Source organism: Neodiprion fabricii, chromosome 2 (genome assembly GCF_021155785.1).
Source record: "Neodiprion fabricii isolate iyNeoFabr1 chromosome 2, iyNeoFabr1.1, whole genome shotgun sequence".
Classification (NCBI taxonomy): Eukaryota; Metazoa; Arthropoda; class Insecta; order Hymenoptera; family Diprionidae; genus Neodiprion; species Neodiprion fabricii.
Window position 1 is genome coordinate 7,529,305 of NC_060240.1, and position 17,148 is coordinate 7,546,452.

At 37.5% G+C, this 17,148-nt stretch overlaps 2 protein-coding genes across 2 annotated transcripts; one reads left to right on the forward strand and one right to left on the reverse strand.

The window, feature by feature from the left end:
• Nucleotides 1–910: 910 nt before the first annotated feature.
• On the forward strand, nt 911–2,015 carry LOC124174706 (centrosomal protein 20). Its single transcript, XM_046554103.1, has 3 exons — nt 911–1,275; nt 1,414–1,623; nt 1,777–2,015. Exons 1-3 carry the CDS (start codon nt 1,248–1,250, stop codon nt 1,911–1,913), a joined length of 375 nt encoding a protein of 124 aa, XP_046410059.1. The 5' UTR covers nt 911–1,247; the 3' UTR covers nt 1,914–2,015.
• A 144-nt stretch (nt 2,016–2,159) lies between these two features.
• On the reverse strand, nt 2,160–16,539 carry LOC124175122 (E3 ubiquitin-protein ligase RBBP6). Its single transcript, XM_046555042.1, has 16 exons — nt 16,430–16,539; nt 14,909–15,091; nt 14,420–14,654; nt 14,013–14,252; nt 13,730–13,896; nt 13,272–13,640; nt 12,931–13,192; nt 12,545–12,809; nt 12,108–12,417; nt 11,907–11,976; nt 11,457–11,744; nt 11,139–11,369; nt 10,768–11,058; nt 5,691–5,948; nt 5,341–5,592; nt 2,160–5,230 (listed from the first exon to the last, which is right to left on the reverse strand). The coding sequence occupies exons 2-16, from the start codon at nt 15,072–15,074 to the stop codon at nt 2,767–2,769; spliced, it is 5,868 nt and encodes a 1,955-aa protein (XP_046410998.1). The 5' UTR covers nt 15,075–15,091; nt 16,430–16,539; the 3' UTR covers nt 2,160–2,766.
• Between the last annotated feature and the right edge of the window lie 609 nt (nt 16,540–17,148).

Genomic DNA, 17,148 nt, shown 5'->3' on the forward strand with positions numbered 1-17,148 from the left:
GAAATCGCTAAAACCTGAAGTTGCAGAATAGAATGAAAATTGAAATAACAAACTCACCTTCGATGTTGCAGGCTGTTTCTATTTCAGAAACTTGGTTCTCTCACGGGCCAGACGCTGCATGCCATTCATATATTATTCATAATATGTTTCGTGGGAATTCGCTAATTGAATCACGTTACACAGCTATTTTTTTAAACTATAAGGTATCGGTGGATGGCCATGTTCCGAATACAAAGCCTGCACACGGAGATCTGAATTCTCGACTTACGGCTTACGTGGTTTCACTACGTCTGCTCGGAACCGATTGACGCCGCGCTGCTCTCGGAAACAAGTTACAACCGGTCGGAAACGCCATGCGGGCTGTCCAGAACGCGGCTATATTATGAAAAATTGCCGTTGCACACCGCATCAAGCGTCAATTGAAATTTTCTGGCGACTTCCAGTCGAATAAAATTCGTTGACCGAAGATGTATTTAGTGAATCCCGAGGGTCCAATTATTGGAAAAAGAGTCCCGCAAAACGATTCTGAGACGAAAAATTTCCGAGCTCGGTAAATCGCAAACAAAGGAATAATACAGTCGAAATTTGGCCGATTTTGAAAAATACTCTAATCAATTCTTTGATGCACTATATCGACGTAATTTTTCGAGAGGAATCGATTGCGCGCAGTCCGGAAAATCATCGGCTACTTCATCTCGCTTCTTCATTTCCTCCATTGTTTCACACTTCTCATTAACAATTCTACATTTCTAAATTCCTCGAATAAATATATAATTGAGATCCACTGACCTAGCCACGTGGGTTTGGGCCTGCGACATTTTGCCTCGTCAATTTGACGCCCGCGAAACTAAGGTGAACATCCAGCCGATCCAGCCTCAACTCGCTCTTTTCTCCCTAGTTCGCTTCGCCAGATGGCAGCCCTCGGAAATCGTCGTGTGTGTCCGCCGTTTCTACGCGACGACGATTTCGAATGAAAAGCATCATCATTCGATATACGATAACTTACCATATACTTTCAGAATATTTTATTTTTGAAATGACAATCAATTTTTTTCAGTTATTCAGCGTCACCTGCCGAAGTCGGAAATCAGATCAACATGCTGAAAACGATTTTATGAATAAAATTGAGACGAATGTTCCCCTTTATTGTAACCTTCTATATGACCACCTGTCGTTTGTTTTACCATTTGACAGCTCCGCGGTCATATTCACTCCGAATCGATTGACGCTGCGAACGCTCTTTGATAATGGCAACAGAAAAGGACTTGATCAATGGTGAAACACGAAAAAATTGATTTCTATATTAAAGTATTATAGGTCTCACGAATATATCTCCATACTATCATAGCTCCTGGCATTCTTCCACTGACGCTACACTATTTCTATGTCATTAAATATTATTTTTTTTTCTAGCTGTGAGAGATTCTCTGGAGGCTGACGGCAAGCTGGGAAGCATGAAGGCAGAAATGCGCACAGAAGTAATGAAGCTTCTGGATGGGTCAAGCAAAAATCAAAAATCCACCCGTCCGCATCCTCCGCACGATATTTTGGTCCTTAATGAATTAATTCGCGAATACCTGGATTGGATTGGCTATAAGTACACTTCGACAGTATTGATGGCAGGTAAATTTATGCATGTTTTGATATTTGGAAAATAAATTGCAACCACTGCTCTTTATCCACGCTACTAAAACTTGAAAGAAAAATCTTGTTTACTGCACTCTGCTGATAAAGCCACCTCCTAATTTGAGAATTATTTTTACTCTAATGTTACAGAATGTGAGCTCCCAAAGCAGCCGATAGAGCGGACTTTCTTAGCACAAGATTTGGGAGTAAAGGAGAACGACAAGACGAAGAGTTCACCTTTGCTGATTAGTCTTGTGGAGACCTTTAAGACTCTCAAGAATACTTGAGACCTTTTGAATTTACTTGAGATATGAAACCGTGCTATATTTTCTTATTGTGTATTTATAATCATTTTATAATAAAAGTGGTATTTCCCAATCGCATGGCAATTGATGTAGTATTTTAGGATTACCTCCTTATCTTTCAACTATTTAAACAAGTGTAGTTATGCAAGATCGGGAAGTCTTACTTACGAGTACAATAGAATTCACCTTAGTTTTTCAACTTTTATTTTTTTATTCATTTATTTTCTTTTAGTTTACAACTACATATTGAAAGTACATATTACGAAAGTATAATATAATGCTATTCTTATTCCTGCAGTTGCTGAAATCTTATTTTTCAAGATACTATCGATTATTATGAGCTAGGATTGCTACACTGTACATCATTTCAAATAATAATGAATGTTCTGGTATTACTGTAAAATAGCCGCGGAAACAAAAATGAAAATTTTGTAACACGTAATTACAAACATTGCATTTTACACGTGGACACAGCAATGAATAATAAAGTGCTAAGTAATATTCTGGCACACTTGCAAGAAATGTATGACAAGACTTAAAATAATATTACTATTATAATTTGAATGACAGCATATTGATCGAGTCGAAATTTCTTTTAATTAGCAGTTATTCTTTTGTAAACCTTAATTCAACTATCGTCAAACACTGTTGCGTAAAGATAAATATGATTAGACACTGACAGTTTTGATATCCTCAAAACAGTATAATATAAAATAAATATAATAAGTCAATTAAAAAGTTTTTGCCATAGCATTAATTTGTATTATGAGTGTTTCATGTTTGCAATATCCGTGTTAAGCTTACCCAAAATGTTCTCTTTGCACGTTTAGCGCCGTCATTTGTGTTTTGATTTCTTCTTCTTCTTAGAAGGTTTGTTTTTACTTTTCGATTTTTTTGATTTTTTCCTGTGTTTATCTTCCTCCGAACTGGAATCTGACGAATCTGAGTTTGTATCAGACTCGGTTGTGCTTTCTTTTTTAGCCGACTTACGTTTTTTATGCTTCTTACGCTTCCTCTTCTTCCTTTTAGGGGAGTCATCTGAACTGTCAGAATCCGATGATGATGTTTCAGTTGTACTTGTATCGTCTTCAGTACTCGTTGAACGAACACGTTTTTTCACTAGTTTAATTTCTGACTCCTTTTGCGGCTCAGTAACGTCTGGTTTAATTTTTTTCACGGTAACATGAGTTGACTTGGTCTCCTCACCATCAGATTCAGAATCTGTAGCCGAATAGTCAGGTTCAAAACTGGCCTCATCTAAAACACTGCGCTTCCGATCTGAGACGAGTCTTGGATTTTTTCTCTGCTTCTTTACTTCCGTGGGCAATAAAGTTGAATTTTCGAACACCGGTTTTACTGCAATTGCTTGTGACTTTTCTTTAATGATTGACTCATCTTTGTGCTTCGATTTCTTCTCCAAAGACTTTTCTTTATCTTTTTTGTGTTTCTTTTCCTTGCGTTTCTTGCGCTCCTTGGATTTGCTTCTACTTCTATGTTCTTTTTTACGTTTTCTGTCTTCCTTGACTTTCTTATCCTTCTTTTTATCTTCTTCCTCCTCTTTGCGCTTTGCAAAACTCATCTTCATTGGATCATCTCGTTTGTAAGCTATCGGAGGGGTGCGAGTTTTCCTATCTCGCTCTCTCTCGCGTTCATTTCTCTCATTTCTAGATTCGTTTCTAGCCTCACTTCTAGTCTCATTTCTGTTCATTCTAATGTCCCCGCGGTCTGTTCTAGATTCTCGATCCCCTCTCGATTCATTTCTATCTGACCTCGATTCGTGACGTTCACTTCTAGATTCATTTCTATCCCTTGGACGGTCCGTTCTATCTCTATCCCTCTTTCTCTCATCCAAAAAGACTTTACGCTCTGGGTTTGAGACGGTCAGTGGTGGCTCGATGCGCCTTTCCATCAATGGAGAAATCCTCCTTTCTCTGCCTGATCTAGGTGATCTGCTTCTGGATGTACTTTCGGTCTTAGATTCGTGTCGATCTAGGAATCCTTTGACAGGAATGACTTTTCTTTCTTTATCATCTTCAATTTTATCGCCGAGTCTCTCCTTCGCCGATAACCTTGTTGGCGAATGAGACTCAGGAACGGGTTTGAACTTGGAGCGATCCAACTTTGCTTTTTTCAACGGCTCAGCGATTTCAACATTTCTTTCATTCCTTCCAACATTTATAGTAACGTTTACACTTTTTCGTGGTGGCTCAGGGTCCAAAATCTTTGGCTCAGGATTCTGATACAATATTTTACGACTTTCGCTTATTTTCTTTATCTCTATAGGTCTAATAGCATTGATAGCTTTTTGGAATATTGCATTCTCAGCACGCTTCAGTACCTCTGATGTTACAACCTTGGTCGATTTGGGTTCATCGGTATTTACCTTTTCTTGTGGCGATTCAGGGACGCTGTCTGATTTTTCAGCTGTCTCATCTCTTTCCCATTTAGATAACTCAGGAACAGGTGCAAGGAATTCGTCTTTTTTAGGTGATTTCTCGACATTTTCAACTTGTTCCTCCTGTTCTTCTTTAATCTGTTGCTCAAGCGCTAGAGAATAATCTTCTGTAATCAATGTTTTTATTTCTGTATCGTCCAGTCCGCCATACAACGAATCCACTGGTTCAGTTTCAGCTTTCAATTCAGGAATGGGTTTGAAATTTGGATTTGGAGGATTCGCGCCGAATTCTGGCTCCTCTGAGCATTCGGGTGTACTTTCCTTCAATTCTGGTGGCTCAGGATTTATGGCCAAAGATTTCTTTTCAAATTCTTCGGTCACTATAGGTATAGGAGCTTCTTCGCAAATCTTTTCTGGCACAATTTTTTCCACTTCTAATGGCTCAGGTTTAATCTCTTCCGCCACATGGATTGGTTCTTCGATAGGCGGGACCTCAGTTTCATTGACTTTCAACAGAGTTTCATCTTTAGCCGCTTCTTTCAATGCTGCTTTTTTCTCTTTATCTTTCTCTCTCTCTTTTTTCTTCTTCTTCTTCTTCTCTTTATCATCAGTGTCCTTTTTCTTCTTCTTGTCCTTTATCTTCTTTTCTTTCTTCTTCTCATCCACTTTATCGTCGTGGTCTTTTTCTTTCCTCTTTACCTTTTCTGGCGTTTGATCCTTAGCCTCGTTCCTCGACTTTGGTCTAATTGGACTCTGGCTCTTGCGTGTTCGTTTTCTGTCAACCGAATGCCTCTCGTAACGTTCGTGACGTTCACGATCTGGATCGTAATCACGATCACGTTTGTCTCTATCTCGTCCTCGATTTTTATCATCTCCTCTGTAACGATCTCTATCTTCTCGATATCTGTAAACAGAAATTCATACGTATAAAACACTGCGAGGATTATAAAACGATGCAACCGTCCCATCGTGTTTAGACATACTGATTAATTTAATAGTGACAAATTAAATTACCGGTCTTTATCGTAATCTCGTTTCTCAACTACTCTTTCTTCCTCCCTGCGATCTCTTTGTGGGTGTCTCTCCTCACGCTCCCTCTCCCGTTCTCTTTCTCTTCTGTCTCGTTCATCCTTCTCTCTTATTCCTCTCTCCTCTCGATCTCTCGGAGGTGGCGGGACAATCTTTTCTCTCTCTTCTCTTTCCCTTTCTAACCCTCTTCTATCTCTGTCCTCTCTATCTCTTATGCGATCGTCACGCTCTCGAATTCTGTAACAAAATAACACAGACCCAGCATAATGAGTATATATCGCCACCAGTTTTGGATTCAACTTTCTTGTTAATCAAATTCTAATATTATAATTTACCTGTCATCTCTAATCGGCAATCTGTCCCTGTCCTCCAAGTCTAGATCTTTGGACGCATGGTCACGCTCACGTTCTTCGCGCTCCCGTGATATGCGCAATCTATCACGATCTTCTTTCACTGGTCTCTCGAGGTGATCAACACCGGGTGGTGGCAGGTCATAATAACCCTCGGTTCCTGGCGGTGCGACATCGTCGAATCTCTTTGGTGGCGGTTCACGATTAGGACTAGCAAAGCGTTGCGGTGGAGGGCCTGCGTACCTGGTAACAAATAATTATGCATTAGGTAAAAAATAAAGAAAATTCAATGGCCTAAATTACTGATTTTTATTTTTTCCCCCACATCCAAATTACTTTGGGTCAATCAGAAACTAGCAATGACCAAATTTTTCAAAATATTGGTTCTATATTTGGATCTGAATAATAGGGATCGGATAGCAGACAAGAGTATTATATGAAAATTAAAGTAAATCAATTTATTGCAAAACGTTCGGAAATAATTTGAAATTTGTACGCAAAGTTACACAATCAATGTGAAATGCAACCGGTTTCAACACCAGTAATATCTTACACATTATTTTCATTCGTTTTGAATGTGAAACCAACTTATTACTTGATCGTTAGGAAATTGGCTGTCGTAAAGTATGGCGAAGAGAAGCTTTCTGGACAGCAACCTTTAAATAATTATATATCTTACAATAACACTGCTTTTTTATACTAACATTTCATATTATCGAAAATGAAACCATTGTTGAATATGAACTACACAATATGAAATATTGTAACATTTTTATGGATATTTTCAACACAAGCTCGGTTTGGTGGTAAAAAATTAACAACTGTGTATGCCCAAATCTCTCAAGTTTCATTTTCGAAATTGAAAGGCATAATAAAAACCTAGAAGGCTGAATTAGTTATAAAAACCTTAGACCTTGTGTTGACGGTGCCAGTTGCTTTTAACCGTTTTGCTGAAAATAATAATTAGTACCATAGTAATACGAAATCAATATTTGTAACACTTTGATGTTTTTTTACTGGTCAGGAGTACCGTATCAAGTACGGAGTAGGTAAGAAGTTTTTTTAAGCTAAACAAGAAAAACTATTTCTTATGGGAAAAATTCAGGCATGTACTTTCTTCAATTGTACTAACACATCGATCGAATGAAGGAATAAAATCACTGAGAATCTTAATTAAATAATTACCTACCGAATACACAATAAATGGCAATTCATGCATTCAAATTTAATTGATAAACATACACATGTGTCTGATATGTACATCTGTAAAAATAAAATCTTTTGTTACAAATATTGATTAGGCCCTGAATTCACCTGAATCAGAAACCATGCCGACATGTTGGCTGCAGGACAGGACCCGTAATCCAGGCTGGTTTCGTGATGATCAAAATTTCTTGCGACCTTCTTTCTTCACTCACTTTTTTCATTCCGGGTAAATTCTTTCATTTTATTTTTTTACAAACACCAGTTTACAGTTTCAGTTTTAATATATCGTAATTCGTTACGGAAAAAGAAAAAAATTAATTAAACAGGAATAAATAAAAGAACAGAAAAGATGCGAGATTCTTCCAAGAAACTCCCTTAGATAATAGTCATAATAAATAAATCAATATTACATATATAAATGTCTAAATAAAATATGAGAAGCACAATGTTTGCGTATGATTGTGAACTAATTCAACATCTGTAGCATGTGAAAAATTCATATAATAATTCAACTAACGGTATTTAATATGGTTTATAAAGGTTCGTCAAGGCTTTCACCATTTCAAACGAATCGTAATTTAGTTTAATTCAGCTTTTTTGAGTAAAAAATGTAGTTATCTAATTCTTTTCGACAAGATCAATCTACAAATGCTGCATTTCCTCTGTTGATTACAATTTGTTGAATACAGCAGCTTGCAGTTTGTATATCTAGAAGAATCTTCAAAAGCAGTGAATTGTATTCGAAGTAGTTGTAGAAAATAGGTTTTACAAAAGTAGTTCCGAATTTTGTCAAACAAATCTATTTAATTTATACAATATTTAGTTACTATCAGCTGTAACGAGAATGCCAGTAACAGTTTAGAACATTTTTCACTTGCTACTAATGATTGCGTGGTTTTAAAACTAGTGGAGATATACTTTGTGACATTTAAATCACAATACTTAGTGATACTAAATAACATTTTGTTGAAAATATTGTATTAATAATGTACCGCGCATCAGTGAATAAATCCATTCGTAACATAACATACATTACCATGACCAACATTTAACAAAATAGAAAACTGATAATAGTTCATCTATGTGTATTATTTAATATACATACATCCAACATGTGGATACTAATGTGGTGACACAAATCAAACTTTACTTTCTATTGGTCCGTTCTGGATAAATACTCAAGATTTGACAAACCCAGTGATTCGTCAATAATAATATTATTTGCTCAAGTCTTGATATACCAGAAGAAGAGTTTACGACCTAATAAAGTATCTATTTCAGTACTGAGAATAATTATATTAGCAAAACAGTGAATCAAGACCCTAGTCAAATTTTTTCAGTACACTTGAAGTACTAAAAATGAAACATTGGTTTATCTGATATGTATACACCTATAAATAATTTATACATGTGCACAATTATCCTTTGTAATTCAGAATTCATGTTGACAAGGATCGATCTTTAAGATAACTTGTTGAAAAAACGAAGGTTTATAAGCTTATGATTAACGTGCATTTTATTCGGCACATACGGAATAATGGAAGAATTCGATTTAAGCATGAGATATTCCTCTACAAGTAAATAAATTGACTGTGTACCAGTGCACCTAGGTGCTATTTTACATTTATATCTAAGACTTGTTGTAGCGGTTTGCCTATGTGAATTCGATTCACTGCCTTAGTGTGCAATGAGTATATCTTCAACCTGTCTTACCCAGTGTGTTAGAAAAAAAAGAAAATATATCGAATGTAACTAAACGGCAATGACTTGCATTGCCCATTACAGACTGTTCATGGTTTGTGTTTTCCTAATTCGCCACAAAATTTGGTGGCCGTGTTATTCATGTTTATATATAAACATATAAGATTTTCTATTTTTCTATAATAAAATATTCCAATGTAATGGAAAATTTTATTCTCTTCATTTAAAACATGAGTTATGCAATCTCTACCAGTTATTATAAATTTTTTTGTCATTCTAAGTAAAAGTTAACATTTCTTCCGTTTCCCTGTTTAATTATGATTAATTCAGAGGGTACATACTTGTTAATAATCGGATGACAAAGCAGTTAGGTCCAAATGTATAAAAAATTATGATCTATCTTGATTTGACACTGATGCCTTGCAAAATCATCGGTTCCATGTCATTTGAACCCATCACTACGAGGTAAATATAATTAACATTTAACAATGAGAAAGTTTTACGTTGCATTGGTAGATTTTCAATACACGATTTTTTATTCGAGATTACAATCGTCTGTTTAATTTCTCATCTTTTATGTCTAATCAATTAAACATCTGAGACAAGGTACTGCACCAATAGTAACAAGCGGCCGTGAAACAGTAGTAGCAGAAAAAAAAATTATATTCCTTTTCTTTTGATTACCGAGTGAGATGGGAAAATTTATGCGTTTTCAAATTTCAGACATATGTGTAATTTGGCTTACAAAACACAGAGATTGACCTACCATACCTTTATAAACGGGATGCAGTTAGAAGAAAGATAAGTATAGGAAAATTTTTTTTTTCAGTTCAATGGTTAGAATTATCTAAATACTGACCAAAGCTATAAATACTTTTACATTATATTATATCTTGAATAGATATTGAATAACTAATGACATTGATAGACTTTTCTTTTCAAGTACCTGATCATATAAATATTAAAGTTGTATTTAAAGCTACATAACAGATATCACAGTTTAGGTAATAGTCAATGGGGAACTAATGACTATATAATACTTTAAGATTACTTTAAAAGATTTCATTAAACACCCATAACTATGTAGATCGATAAATGATTTATATTTTTATACTCGTGGTCGGAGATTGAATTGTTAAACAATAGAATGAATAGAAGCACAACATTTGTAATAAAAAAAGGAAAACAAAATAACGTGTATCGTAATCTAGGGTTGCTACACCGTCATCGATAAGTGTACAAAGACATATTATATGACTAGTACTCGAGACTGAATATGTACGAGTTGGGCAAATTCGAGATTGCCACACTGCTATAGTACCGCGGTCTTAAACTTAAATATCAGTAGTAAGTTATATTGTCATACATGAAATTCATATTAGCGAAATTTACGTAATTAAATCTAGATTTGGGAATGAAACAATAGAAATTTCTTATAGAATATTGAATACCGAATCGGCTCTTCAGATATATCACAGCTGGTTCGAATACGTACAGCAAATTTTTCATATATACCACTTTAGTATATGGATGCACATGTTCTTTATGCGTCCATACAGCATATAAATATGAACATTTGACCATTGCTTCTTATGTATGTAAGATTCCCTTGCTTTTTACTAATTTGATAATTATAGTACATTATAGACGTGCATGGGGGAGTGTGTTTGATAATATTGATAAAAAGTGTGTTCACATTACTACGATACATACATTCATATAAAAATAGTTTCAGTCACATCTAAAAACTAGCATCCAAAATATGTATGACACAATTTTTGCTCTGTTTTTGCCCCCCTTCTGTATAGTAGAGGTCGATTGACCCATACTGCAGTATATGTGATATTCTTAGCTTTTCCACAGTAAAAATATAAGAATATCATACATTATTGGAATATCAGCTTTTATTGAACTCCACTATGTATCATCCACTTTTCATTAAGTCTTTCTTTGTAACAACGGTATTTGTATAACACGATATTTTAGACAGTCGTTTGAAATGTTACAACCAAATAACGAAACCAGAGTAACAAACATCAATAGTAAACCGAGCAGACACATACCGTTGTTCACTTGAAATATTAAACTTGTGTGAACGTGTTGTGATGATAGCTTTACGTGTATTTGTATTAGAGAACTATTGAGGCAGAAATACCTGTTGTAGGAATCATAATAGTCTTTCCTGTCCAGTGGCGAAGGGCCCAGCGACATGAGCGGGGGTGGATGACTTCCGGGTCCAAGATGCGGCAGCAGTGGGGGTATATTATGTTGAGGGGGTGGGTTCCTGGCTGGATATCTGGGTGGAGGTCTTTCCCTTGGCAGTGGCTCTCGGTCCCTGTCCCGGAACTGATAATCATTTGCTGGCGAATCATTGTAGTAGTTGTTATAACTATCGCGTGGTTCCCGAGATCTAGGACGTGGATCTCTGTCTCGGTCTCTTTGAAATCTGTAATAGTTTTCAAGAATAACTACCATTGCTGAAGAATTATTTCAACAGTTACAAAAAATATCAATGAATATCCTTACCTCGGTGGCGATCTAATTGGGGATCTATATCTCGGTGGCGGATCACGATCACGATCCCTTTCTCTGTCTCTCTCCCGCTCCCTTTCTCTTTCCCTTTCTCTCTCCCTTTCCCGTTCTCTCTCCCTCTCCCTCTCTCTTTCTCGATCTCGATCTCTATCTCGATCTCTGTCTCTGTCTCTATCTCGCGGTAACGAACCACGTGGAGATACGCTTCGCGAATACGATCTGGATCTATAAAACAGTAAACCAATTTTATTGGTCTAAATATTTCACGTTGTTATACTCTAGGCTAGTCTAATCTGCGTTATATTTAACTACCTGCTGATGGTGAAGCTTCGGCTTCTGGATCGTCGTTTTGGAGTACGGCTTCTCGCTCTTAACGGCAGAGGAGATCTGGACGAACGTCTTTTAGGCAGAGGACTTCGAGATCTGCTAATTCTAGACAGCAAGGGTGATCGTCTGCCAAAAGATCTGGACCTCGATCGTGAATACGAACGAGTTCTAGAACGACTTCTCGATCGCCTTCTGTGCTTACCCAATCTTCTGTCTCTCTCATCTTTTTCACGAAGCATTCTTTCGAAAGCTTCAAGCGGATCATCAATCACACTGTAAGTGAACAATCGAAGGTAAAGCATTAAACAATGAAATTTCGCCAATCATTGTTAATACCGCTATCGAATCCTCAACTTCCATTCCAAAGTCGTAATAATTTAGGCCTCAACAGATTTGACATGTCAAATTGCAATAAAAATAAAAATGTTCAATTACCCAGGTTGATTTCCATTGTGAATGTTTCTTCCCATTCCTGGTGGCGGTGGCTGGGTTCCTCTATATCCAACTGGAAAAACAAGGCAAAATGTTGTTGAAGTCCGAAAAAAAAACTATGAGAGATCTATAGAGAAATATTACTATCTAAGATCAAAATTTTTCGGAAATTGATAGTAGCTGTGCATACAGGAGTAAACTCACCATGATGCATTCCACGCAGAGGTCTTGTTGGTCCTGTGAAACCCCTTGGTGGCTGCTGAGGCCTGAAACCAGGGGCCTGATAAGGAGGTCTTTCATATCTTGGTGGCCCATAATGCGGTTCCTGTTGATGCGGATACATCGGCATTCTGTGACCCATGTAAGGATCTGGCAACAGTGGTGGATTGTGTGGAGCCATGTTCGGCGGCGGTTGATTATAGTTCGGAGCAGGAACGCGATCTTCACCTGGTGGAAACGGCAGAAGCGGAGGTTGTGTGTTGGTTGGTGGGGGATGTAGGTGAGGTTCGTCGACCTGTGATAAATATGAAGTAAGTATATCAAATGAATCTGCTTCATCAACGATAAGTTATTATCCACATTTGGCACAAAAAACTTATCTGTATAATTGTCATTCTAACTAGGATGTACTTTTTACTGACCGTTGGAGTGCCAGGTCGGTCTTCAGTGGATCGTCGAATGCCTGGATCATACTGCATTGGCGGTGGATAATGGCTTTCACCAGGAGGTGGTCTCTGGTATGATTTGGATGGTAAAGAATGATTTGGGACGTGTGGAGGAGGTCCGGACTGAGGGGGATAGTCACCGCGATGTGAGCGTCTAGGAGATAAGGATCTCCTCCGGTTCACTATTCTCTGTTCGGTGACTGTTCGTAGATTTTCTATCCTGCGACCTCTTTCGTTACTCCTGTTAATAGTGAGAGTATTAGAATTGCCATAAGACAGCTACGAAATGTTGATTGAGTAAGTTGGGTGAGTTTAAATATTTGAAATATTATACAAGATCCGAATGACAAGACTTGACAGACCTGTCGCTATGACTGTCCCTGCTGAAGCTTCTTTTTTGCTCTCTGGAATGCCTTTCTCCTCTGTAATCCTCGCGGTGATCGTCTCTGTCGATAACCGACGGTTCCCTTCGTTCCTTCTCCCTCTCTGGTGAACTTCCTATCGCAGGTATTGGTAGGAGAGGTTCAGTGCCTGGAGGCGGCGGTACTTCTGTCTCTTCGTCCGTTGTCAATTTTGTTACAGAATCACTCTGCAAGTCTGATTCTGAGGTAGACTCGGGAAGAACTGCAAAACAGGAAGTCACATTAGATAGAATTAAGTTGTTCAAAGCTACCCGAAGAGCAGAAAAGTTAATGCCACTTACTGGACATCACTGGTGGTGGACGATGAAGGTCAAATTCTTGAGGAATCGCATCTAATTGAGGCTGTTGAGGAACAGGTTCAACTGCCATCGGTTGGCTAACTTCCTGCGCCTGTAATGGCAGAACTTGAGGAGGTGTTAAAGTGGCGGCCTGTTGGTTCTCAGTTTTTGATTGATCCGCCAGTATAACAGCTTGTGCTCTTTGCATAGCTGATCGATACGACTGTCTTTTGGCATAACCGGTTTCATTTTTGAAATTTGAGACTGCATTTCTGAGAAATCTGTTCGGTATCAGTGTTTCAGGAGATACATCCTTCTCATTGCAATCGGGACACTCATGCTCCTCTGATTCAAGCAGAAAAGTTCGAATACCTGAAGTGTGAACAAAATTAACAAAATCAGTTGAACAGATCAGAAATTTTGTCAATTTAATCGAGGCTGTAGTCCAAGTCGATGCTCACATTCGTCGCAGAAAGAATTCCCACAACATGGTATCATCACCGCGTCTGTTAACAAATCTTTGCATATTGTGCATACCAGGTCTTCTGGAATTTCTAATTTTTCTACGACAGGTTCTGGTTCTTGGGAAAAAGGCGGCCGTTCTTTCTTTCCTTCTTTATAGGCTTGGCTGAGGTAAAAAAGAGCATTCAGAATGAAATTAAAGGGCAAAAAACGAGGTTTTGTGATGTTGAAAGACTTGTTACACTCTGAAGACCATCAAGTCCTACACTTTTTGATACTCACTGGTCAATAGCTGGAACGGCGTACTGTCCTGTTGGTGTCATCATAGCACCTGGTACCAACGGACCCTCTACAGGAACCATAAAGCTTCTGGGAATCCCAGTGCTCTTTTTAATCTCAATTGGTTCTTGATTAGAGCCCAACGGACAGTTTTTAATCCAATGACCAGGCTGGTGACACTTGTAGCAGCGGTAATTCGGAGGAACATCACCGGTTTGATTAGCCCCTCGAATTTTCATGTAACTGTGAAAGTTGATACAAGGTTTAGCACCCACAATATCTGTGATACTGTACACAAGACATAATAAAAAAGAGAATCGGATAAATTCTCCAGCTTTTCGAATCTGTGAAATTAGTCTTTTAGGAATTTTTGTCACTTATAGTTAATTGCAAGGATTGTCTCTACTTACTTTGACGGATCGTAATCTTGAGTCGATTGAGTCATCATTGCACGAATCTTATCTTCTTCCGAGCCATCGAGCCGCGTTAGGTCTACTGACCTGCCCAAATTTGATTCATCCTTCGAATTGCCAACGGCTGGTCCTTCGTTCCGATCCCAAGAACGTTTTTGTTGGATGGTCAATGGGACCCTAGCTATGATTAAGCTTGTGTTCTTTGCTATCAAAGCATTATCATCGGTATAATCTGTAAAACAAAAAAAAAATTATGTACTAATCGTGTAGCAAGATTTGGTGTTGGTAGATCCTTCATAAGGAATATGAAATTTAGCTGTTAATTGACTGAAGTAATCCCCAAACATGTGTCCCAATATCTTTAAGGAATACGATTAATGTCGATAGTTTTACATTAGACGTTCTATTCTACTTGTTGGTTTGTCGGGATATCAGATGGACGCAGTTGAACTAGAAAAGTAACCGTACAAAATGAATAATAATTACCTTCTTTAGTTTGGGCATTGGTTATCTGCAGGTCAAAATCTGTATTTTTGCCAATACGCTTCTGATGAAAGATTGCCTTTTTCAAGTCTGCCACAGAGATGTGCAGGCCGTCAAATGATACGGTGTCATAGTCTAAAGTAGACTTGAACTTGTAGTGTACAGACATCTTGCTACTTTAGCATGCTGAAATATTAGATAAATTAAAATACTTTGGACTAGTATCAGACAGTAAAATTCATCTAAATGTTCATTTGGTTTCCTTCAAGTATTTTTTACATGAGCAGAAAGACCATGCCAATTTATTTTCACCCAAGCATAGAGAGTCTCATGATATTTTGAAGCTCTTTGGCATGCCTGATCAATATGAATACATTTAGCTAGATTTTAACATATTCGTGATCACTAATAATAGCATTAAGCACACAATTGTTCCATGTGTTCGTATGTTTAGATTATTTGATACAATGTTTGGATAATTTTTGACAGTAACCAATGATGTGTGAAAAAAAAATTTCAAAATTATAGAATCTTAACTACGAAAAGATTAATTTCCACTTCATTTTATTCAATCATTGTCACGATGCAACGATTGCTAAGAAAATATCCCAATATCTTGATTCGGAGTTATAATTATAAGTCAATTGTCTTATCGATAAAATGTTAACAAATGGATTCACCAGTCGGTAGACTGAGGATTGACTTTCGATCAAATAAATTGCTAATCTCGCTGTCCCAGACTTTTCACACACAAGTAAAAAAATTGTAAATTTTCCAAATTTATTACCACATTTAGCGGAAGACATAGTAGACGGCGTTAAATTTTAAGAAGATTTTCCACCAGGGTTTCGGCAGTAAAAAGTAGTCTAGCAGGTTAAATGAGTCCATGCCATGTGCGAGCATAACACACAGATGAAAACTTTGAGATAAAATAAAATTGGATTCACGATATCTCAAGGTCGATAGATTTCGTATGTAGTTACATATGTGTGTGTGTGTGTGTGTGTGTGTGTGTGTGTGTGCAGACATATATTTATATATACATATATATATGAAATGAGGTAGAAAATTGGGCCAACGTATCGGTAGATGTGATGAATGAAAGTGGGAAAGGTAGGTTGTTTGATTTCGAGTACTTCGTGCGAAGTGATACCCTACATAGCCGTGAAATAATGTCCGAATAATTAGAAACTTGTTTGGTGATAAATTTAGACCAGGTAGATCGATTGGGTTAAAATTGTTCCGTGCACGAAGAGCAGCCAGGTGGTTGTGTGTTCGAAGAATATGGAACTCGAGACGATAAGATGAGATAAATGTGTAATTAAGTTGACTGGAGTAACAATTATTCTTCAGGCAAACCAAGTGTGTTAATTTGTTTTGGCGAGTCGGGCGTGAGGACGGTCCGCTTCAGAGTAAATTTCACTCGCTTAAATTCTGCTACTACATAAACGGGGTGAATTTTAGCCGCATTAGCGGTATCGCGAGATAATTGGAAACGAAAAGTGCCGTATACAGTGTACTTACGTTGTCATTTAACACAGGAATGATGAAATACGTGGTTCAATACGAGCTTATCGTAGACTCGTTAATGCTCCCGAAAACATCACACTACGGCAACGAGTATACAAACATTGAGATGGATTAGCCTGGACTCCCATAAGGCGATCAAACCGTTGGTTCACCCTACGCGATGTTAGTGGCGCGGCGATCGCTAACCGCAAGCTGCTCACTCATGTGGCGAAAAAAAATGAGGTGTCGTAGGACATCCGACAGAAACGAAGCTTTTTAGGCTTTGGATACAAAATCCAATTATTTATCACTTTCTGAGCTATTTGTCTCACAATACGTATTTTTGATTTCTATTTTTTTATATATTATATATTACATATTACATATTGTAGGATTATCAATTATGTTGTGTAATTTATTTTTTTATTCTTCTCCTTAAAGAAACATGGATCGCAACAATAAACAAATTGAGGAGAGTTGCAACTTCCGTAAAGTAAAGTAGTTGCTCTGCGTGCGAACACAAGATTTTCGGTTGATGGTGCTGTAGCAAACCAGACTCCTTGCGCTGCGCTAGTATACGCCTTACTGTATGCAACCAGCATCTCGTTCGCGTATACCGAGTTTTTTTTTTATCGTACGGTACGCAATAAGGGGCAAATGTCTACAGGCCAATCAAGGTGTGAAACATATTTAGTAATGAAGGAAGCATTAATTAATACCAAGCCAACGTCATT